General features: G+C 33.1%; 1 protein-coding gene across 1 annotated transcript in view; it reads right to left on the minus strand.

Moving 5' to 3' along the window:
- LOC106467585 (locomotion-related protein Hikaru genki-like) overlaps nucleotides 1-9,249 on the minus strand; it is a gene marked incomplete at its 5' end in the record, with an annotated part of 46,217 nt that overhangs the window by 7,939 nt on the left and 29,029 nt on the right. Inside the window, one exon of the mRNA XM_022395795.1 lies at nucleotides 752-928. Coding sequence (XP_022251503.1) covers nucleotides 752-928 — 177 coding nt within the window. The remainder of the gene's footprint in view (nucleotides 1-751; nucleotides 929-9,249) is intronic.

Below are 9,249 nucleotides of genomic sequence, written 5' to 3' on the forward strand. Positions count from 1 at the left end.
AGCTTTAGGGCTATGTACTGATATAGATATGGCAAATTTCAAGAAATTATTTAAAACAGATAGGGTTGTTGACTGATATAATATGGCAAATTTCAGGAGAATATTTAAAACAGATACGCTGATTTGAGAATTTGTACATTGCGCTTATCACAAATGAAAAACAAGTTGGAAATATCAAGCGCAGACTTTGGTTGAACAAATGGTATTATTTTATGCGTTAATTTATTGGGTTAATGTTTACTATCCATGCACAGTACTTTAAATAATTCCGTATACAAAAAAGGCATTCAAGATCACAAAGTTTATGTTCTCTCACACCATTCTGATGGTTTTAAAAATTTATTTCCACGTACCACATAGTGCATTTATTGATTCAACACATAGTTCAACCTAAAGTGGGATTTTAAAAACTCATTGAACCAGAAAAGAAGTAAACACACACACACACCGTTTATATAATTTCCACGTACCACATAGTGCATTTATTGATTCAACACATAGTTCAACCTAAAGTGGGATTTTAAAAACTCATTGAACCAGGAAAGAATTAAACACACACACACATCGCTTATATTAGAATGGGAATATGAATTATATTCTTGTTATTTACTTTACATTTTCTTCGAATCGAAGCATGTTTATCACAGTAAAAGACGCATTTTGATGGCTAAAACATGTTTTGATTTTTTAATGTTGCTAATACTGGATACAGTAAGACCATCATTATCCCTGAATTGTATGGTTAGCTTACCTTCACATATTGGTGGATCACTTGACCAGGATTCATTCTTCAAGCACTCAAGAGAAGATGCCCCTACAAGTCGGTAGCTGGTTGGACAGGAGAAGTTGACCCTGGCACCGTACGTCCGGTTGTGGGTGCTGAGTTTCAGGTGCTGAGAATCCGGTGTGAGAGGTGGGCACCGAATGACTTTCAGTAAGAAAAACAAAAGAGATTGGCGAATATCACAGAAATAGGATAAAGCTTACAAAGGTGAAAAGGAAATAAGTAAAATATCTTGCAAGTAAAAAATAAATAAAATATAAGCATGATCAAAACGGAAAAGAAGAAATGGTAATAAGAAGAACAAAGGCGAAAAAAAAAAGAATAGAAAAGAGGGAGAAGAAAGAGAAATATACAGTATTGTTGGGAAGTAGAGGGGGTGGTAAAAGAAGAAATGTTTACATGTAAGTAACTGTTTTCCATTACGTGAATACTCGATAAAACTAAATAAACAAAGTCCAGAAGAAACGTCAGGTGAACTGTGTGTGTATTCGAAGACATGACGGTGTTTTTTAAGTCGTAGAAGCAAAGCTTGTTCAAGCGCACGATTATCATTTATTTACAGTGAAACGTAGTGTTTTTTCCGCCTACTACATAATGTATGCTCTTCGTCTTGATTTTTCCTACAGAACTACCGACTTAGTCAGGGTGATGATAAAAAAAAAAAACAGTCAAAGCTGCAGAAATCAATTGGTAAGGGAGTTACTATTGTTGTCAAAGAAAAACTTTTAGGTTATGTATGCAAAAACTTCTGCGTGTTAAAGTTCAAGGAATCCTTTTTCCTGACGGTTGTTTTGTGTCAAAGCCAGTTCATTGTTAAAAACAGAAATGTCTGGTGTCCTCCTGTTATGATGTAAATAATTAATAATACTTAATGATAAATACGAATTAGAATTTCGATTGAGTATAATAATGATGAGAATTCTGTTCTATAACTTTATTTTTTCCTGCTGTGACAAAATCCATTTTTCTCTGGCATTATTGATTATGATGGATATGTTTCATTAATGTTTTGTATTTTAATATTATAATTTTGTATTCATTTTGCACTTTTAGCTAGTATATGAATTTAGGACTAATTCAAATCTCCTAAACTGGCAGAATTTTTTCTTTTTCATTTCCGAATTTCATGCGAAGCTGAATATTTGTTTGTTCTGCCTGTTACGCACAAAGCTTAGTAGTATCTCAACCACATTTTCTCTGTATTAGTAATATCTCAACCACACTTTCTCTGTGTTATTAGTATCTCAACCACACTTTCTCTGCATTAGTAGTATCTCAACCACATTTTCTCTGTACTAATAATAACTCAACTTCATTTTCTCTGTATCAGTAGCATCTCAACCAGTGGCGCGCACAGGGGATCCCACTATACACATGTGCGTACACGAAATTTTCCCGTAAATGAGTAATAAATGTTCCCAGTGTCTGTCTGTGACTCACGGTCTTTGTACGTCATCTAGTGTTGTTTTACGGGTCTTGTTTAGACTTCTACAATGTGGTGTGACATCAAGTCGGAAAAAGGCAGACTTCCTTCCCTCTCTAGGTTGTGCTGACACTGAGCTGACAGCATGGCGTGCATAGATCAGTTCCGATGATGTTTCGGGCGACGACCTTTCTAGTGCATTCAAGGACTCTTGTACATTCTATCCGAACATCTACAACATCTTGATGGGTTCTTCTCTGTATGCCAGTATTGACATCGATAGCAGAACGTGTATTCAGCAATCTTCATCACATACCTCCGGCGTACGATGGGTAATTATCGGCTTACTGGACTCGCTTTAATGAATGTTCATCAAGATGTAACCATAAACATTGAATCAGTTCTGCACGCATTCCATGCTTCAGAACATATTGCTCTCCTCTTAGAAAATGAGTAAACCTATAAGTGTAATTTTTTGTTTTAAACTTTAATAAAATGTGTGTAATGTTCATATGCGATTTGTAACACATAAAATTGATTTTGTTTGAATAGTATTTCGCTAATAAACCTGTACAAAAATGTGCGTACCTTTCATTGGGTGTCTGCAGGTGCCATTAATCTCAACCACATTTTCTCTGCATAGTATCTCAACCATATTTACTCCATATTAGTAGTACCTCAACCACATTTTCTCTGTATTAGTAGTACCTCAACCATATTTTCTCTGTATTAGTATTATCTCCAGTTATAAAATTGGATTGTGTCTGATATTTATAACACCAACAGGATATACTTATGATAATAAAAGAACATATTTATAATACAGTTATAAAATTGGATTGTGTCTGATTTTTATAACACCAACAGGATATACTTATGATAATAAAAGAACATATTTATAATACAGTTATACAATTGGATTGTGTCTGATTTTTATAACACCAACAGGATATAATTATGATAATAAAAGAACATATTTATTGCAAACACAGTTGATCTTACGAGTCCTACTGATAGCGTCATTCAACTGAAAAAGAGTTATTGAGATGCTACTAACACAGAGAAAATTCTGGTTGAAATACAACTAATATAGACAAAATAAAGAGAAAGTGTGGTTAAGGTACTACTGATACAGAGAAAGCGTGGTTGAGATAATACTAATACAGAGAAAATATGGTTTATACTTATGATAATAAAAGAACATATTTATAATATCCTGTTGGTGTTATAAATATCAGACACATTCCAATTTTATAACTGACATCACCCATAGATCCGTATGAGGACATTTTATAATGTTTATAATTTCAAACTAGTATGATAGCATTTCACATTCATTCCCACTATACTAGGATCGAGTAAAAGTATAAGATAAAGGAAATATAATAACACAATATAATGTGTAGCAGTTACCCAAAAACCACAATAAATGGAACAAACTGTCAGAAGTCTTGATACTGGAGAAAGTAGTTACGACGTGTGTCTTCTGGCAGGAACATTGACTGGTTAAATAGTTCCTGCAGTATCAAAACCTCTGACAGTTTGTTTCATTTACTGTGATTTTTCTCTAATTGAGGCCTAATGCTTCTGTGTTTTTTATCAGTAAGGCAATCTTCTGAGACGAAGCCATAATGGTCATATTGTATGTTCTTGAGTGCCTTTTAAAATTACAATTTTTTAAATATACATGTTTAAATAAAAAACTTTCTTTAATGAAACATTGTCGAAAAACAACGAACCAAGAATCAATCAATTTTATTACCAAGGAGCGAAATAGAAAATCATTGTGCTTGAACTGTACAAATTTGAATGGTTTTCTTGTTACTGTGAAAATATTCTATTATATTTTGCAAAATGAGTTAAGGAAATACTTTCGAACAAGATATCGAAAGTGCTGACAAAAGTTTTTATTTTATACATCAAGATGGGCTCGAAGCTATTAAAAATGTGCATAATACATGAGCGAGGTTTAACACAATGAAAATAAAACATATATATGGTGTCTACTGACGAATAACCGTACAGGTAATATTAAAATTTAATATTTAATATTTCGAAGAATCAGCACTTCATTATAAATCCTACATGTCATGTTTTGCAATTAACATGTAATTAATCCCGTCATATTTTTGATTTATATATATCATAACTTCACTTTTAGTCTTTTAAAATTAATTCAATAATAACTGTTTCAGAATGTTAAAATTGCACACTTTTATTATTATTAACATTAAAATTAAATTAAAAAATGAATTAATAATTAGAATTAAGCTTTTATTCCTTTTTTATATATAGTTCTGCGAATTGGGGACATTACTGCATAAAATATGTGTCGAAACATATACTAACGGGAAGTGTGCTGGAATTGGGGACATTAATGCATAAAGTATGTGTCGAAACATATACTAACGGGAAGTGTGCTGGAATTGGGGACATTAATGCATAAAGTATGTGTCGAAACATATACTAACGGGAAGTGTGCTGGAATTGGGGACATTAATGCATAAAGTATGTGTCGAAACATATACTAACGGGAAGTGTGCTGAAGTTTATGCACTACACAGCTAGTGTATTACACTTTCATCGTTAAAAACAGTAAATATTAAAGATACAAGTTGCAATCACTCTGAATTGGCTTATTTAGTGTGGTTTCAAGAATCTTGTTTTTATACATTAATTATCACAGAGGACCAAACTTAGAATATAAGTTTCATCTTTATCTCTTTACAATGAAAAAAATATATTTTATATTTTTAGAAAATAATCTATAGCAGGACTTGCTGTATTTCTAAATAATTTGTTCCTAACTTACACAGTTAATAGGTTTAGCGTTATTGGTTTACACTCTTACTGAACAATTATCGTCTGTAGGTGTAAACTACTAATGAACTTTTTATGTAGCTATGAAACTCATTACCAAAAATTTGTCAGTAAAGAGTTCGTGAATATAAATTTATAAAATAATCAAGCCGAATTCATTCAGTGCTACTCCAAGTCGCGTGTATATTTATACGACGTTATTTTTTACCTCCAGCACGTTCCACGAGCGAATATTTATTGAAGGATGTTAGTTTCGCAGCGATTGAGAATTAATATGCACTTTATGCTTAATACAGGTAGACAATAAACACAACTATTAAACGTTTGTGGGTATTTGTTTGTATTCCTGAGTCCAGAATCTTGCAAGTTTAAACACGGATAAGTAAAGTTCAGTATAACGATTTCAGTTTCAACTTTAATGGATTGGGGTAGTTAAAGACACATATAATTAATTCTCAAAGTATGGTTTAATTAGGAAAACAAATTAAATAAAACAGACGTGTTGAAAACTAGATAATCAACAGCGGGCATCTTAATAAATGTCGATCAGGTTGATTGTGGTATGATAGTCCTTATTTACTTTGGGAAAATTTGAGTTATATATTATCTATACTTATTACATATTTGATTAATCTTAGAGAATTTGTTGTAAAGTTTGAGTTTTTTTAGATCAAAATAAAAGGCATTTTGAATTTTTGTATTTAGAAGTTTTTCTAGTTTTGTATGTCACAAACTCAGTTGAACATTCTTCTGAAACTATAGCAACTTGAAAATTTTGATTGCTACAGCTAATTATTGGAAATGCTACAGCATTTTATCACTTTTATGAGTTTATTATTTATAGGTTAAAGGAGTGAGGAAAGTTGACAATGTCCAAAATTTATACCCTCTAACTTATTGAAGAGTGTGTGTAGTTTTCCTTTTGTTTGTTGGTTAGAAAAGGATCTGGCTAATTTATTTTAGAATTTATAACGTAAACGATAGTCGTTGTAGTAGTATTCATCCAAAATTTGCTGTTATGTCTGTGAAAAAAGTCGGGTTGAGCCAATGTTTTGTGAAATACTTTTGTTGATTAATTTCGTTATCATTGATCCATTGATATTTTTATAATTGAATGTTGTGAGGGATTATTAATAATTAGTTAATGTGTTTGGGAAGATTAATTTTTAAAAGGTAATATATTTCAAAGTTGATTAGACGAGCTGTCTGGAGAGTTAGGCATCTGAAAGACTACCATGAACAAGAATTCATGACAAACAAAGAATCACCTCCAGAAAGTCCAGAAGTAAATCCCATAGACCATTTCTGGGGCCTATTTAGAAGCAACGTATTTTAACTCTTCAACTGGTCAAACGACTTTCTGAGAGTTCGACGTTCCTCTGATTAATGAATGTGACAGGGTCATTCATTAAGTTAAACGTCATCCAATTTCTGATAAGAAGAATGCCCCGCAAATGCTGAAATTATCAATTTCAACGAAAATGTGAGAGAACAACTTGTTAATGAGTCACGGGGGCAACTAGCTATCTTACTGATTCGATGAAGTTCACGGGCCCCCAATCCCTACCCCCACCCTCTCGGTTACCCCCAAAAAGATGCAACAGTGGTTAAAGGGTCCCATGTAATTTTGATCCATAGGCCCCATGAAGTTTAGTTTGGCCACTGTAAAGAGTGTTTTCTTTTTTTTTGCCAAATGAAATATTTTAAACAAGGAAACTCAGTAAAATCCCAATTTTGAGCACCTTGTATTTGACGAAATTCATAATTCATGGGTTGTAAGTAGCAGTACGTTGTAAATGAAACTGATATATTAATTGTATTCGGTGAATACGTGGTGCTCCTAAAATGTACACTAGTTTCATCTCTGTCAGTTATTTGATTGAAGAGTGATTTAACTATAGGATCATCTATTTACTTTTGTTGGGCGCCCGGCATGGCCAGGTGGATAAGGCGCTCGACTCACAATCTGAGGGTCGCGGGTTCGAATCCGCATCCCACCAAACATGCTCGCCCTTTCAGCCGTGGGGGCGTTATAATGTGACGGTCAATCCCACTATTCGTTGGTAAAAAAGTAGCCCAAGAGTTGGCGGTGGGTGGTGATGACTAGCTGCCTTCCCTCTAGTCTTACACTGCTAAATTAGGGACGGCTAGCGCAGATAGCCCTCGTGTAGCTTTGCGCGAAATTCCAAAACAAACAAACAAACGAACAAACTTTTGTTGGAATAGTTCATATAATTCCTGAATAAAAGCCCTTTGACCAACCGGTGCGTGAAAAAATAACTACAGAATTCAGGTTCTTACCTTCACAATATTCTATGGCCCAATAATACTAATAGCAAAGTACTAATTATAGCTGCTTTTTTCGAAGTTAAAAACAATAAATGTAGTGCACAAATAAGACTATACAACTGAAAGCGAGGAGATAAATTGGTATAGGTATATTCAACCTGACTGTTTCTTCAATTGACACACACAGGATAAGCTGTTAGGATAAAACCCCAGTGTTCAGTTATAACTGTTCTTACTTTTGATCTGATGACCATAACAAAACATAGCTTTTCAGCAGTAGCCGTCGACTACACAGATACTATTATCCGAACAACTTGACTGTCACTTTTGTCACACGCCTTTACCTGAAAGGAAGGAACGTGTTCAGGGGCATTTTGTGTGCTGGAACCTTGGAACATTTCGAAGCGCAGACTAATACACTAACATTTATGCCACTCCCAGTTCCAATAAATAGATGTTCATGTTGTAGCCAAAGGTCTCAAAAAGCGAGCAAATAGAACGGATTGTTACTATCAGAAAAGCCTTATAGAATTATTTCTAAAATTACGATATAGGTATATAAGTGTAATCGACATCTCAAATATGTAACTATGTTGCTGTACACATGACGCAACCGTAAGCACACGCATTCAAACTTATGTGGGATGAGCACTCTTTTATATAGAACAATCGAATTAAAAAAATAAATTCGCTTCCTTAATGAGTAAAATGTTATAAATTTAAAGGCCAGTCTTAATAATTTCTACAGCATTATTATTTACGAAAATTTCATTGTAGGTGGCAGTGCAATAATTAAAATATATAATTTTATAATATATAGCAAAGCTATAAAATACTATATAGAAAATTTCAAAATATAATGTAAGAGAATAAATAGCCTTAGCGACAAATTGATTTAACTGAACATTTTAATGTTAATATGTTTGTTTCTAATGTTATTAAAGCATTGAGGATATATATAATAATTAAAATCTTCGATAATTTATTGCGTTTATTGTTATCATGAAAGTAGAACATTTCAATTCTTTTTATCTTTTATGAAATTTAATTTAAAAAAAAAGCAAAATCATTTATAATATCTAACATTATTTTAAAAATCACGCATTTTTATTAAGATTCTTGCAACCGAATAACTTCTTAATGGTAAGGAAAGATTAAACTGTGCTTCCATTTCCATTTCTTATACAATACGCGGACGCCTTCTTTAGAAGTAATTAGACAAATAGTCACCGCTGTGTCTTAATAATCATTTTGTCATAATCAACTCGGAAATGTTAGGCTATGCTTTCACTGCTTTTATAGGCAATTTCAACGTCATAGCTTGAAGTGAGCTTTAAAGATTTTCCTTCTATTAGTAACGAAGGAAGAAATATAAATGAAGAAATGGTGTTCAAACAATAAAATTTGCTTGCAAGCATGGTCTCCAATTATATGTGCACGTTTTCTAATCTATGTTTGCCATTGAATGAAAAGCAAGAAAAATGGCATTATTCAGAGGCGAATGAAAGAAAAGAAAAACTTGCTGGATTCAGAACATTAACGGTTTGTGCTGTAAAAACATCATTATGAACCTAGTAAGGAAACTAAAACATCATAAACTTTCTTAGAGTGATAAAGTGATCGTTAGAAGCATACATTAGGAATGAATAACATCGTTATGATGCGCGTTAGTTAGAAAACAAGAGTCTGAAAATAATTGAAGGAGAAAGGAATAAAGTTGTTATTTAAAATTCGTAAAATGTCAAATGTACGGTACGCAATATTGAGTTGTGTTCGATTGTTTGTTTGTTTGTTTGTTTTGGAATTTCGCGCAAAGCTACACGAGGGCTATCTGCGCTAGCCGTCTCCTAATTTAGTAAGTGTAAGACTAGAGGGAAGGCAGCTAGTCATCACCACCACCGCCAACTCTTGGGCTACTCTTTTACCAACGAAT

Source organism: Limulus polyphemus, unplaced genomic scaffold (genome assembly GCF_000517525.1).
Source record: "Limulus polyphemus unplaced genomic scaffold, Limulus_polyphemus-2.1.2 Scaffold2671, whole genome shotgun sequence".
In the NCBI taxonomy this organism is placed as follows: domain Eukaryota; kingdom Metazoa; phylum Arthropoda; class Merostomata; order Xiphosura; family Limulidae; genus Limulus; species Limulus polyphemus.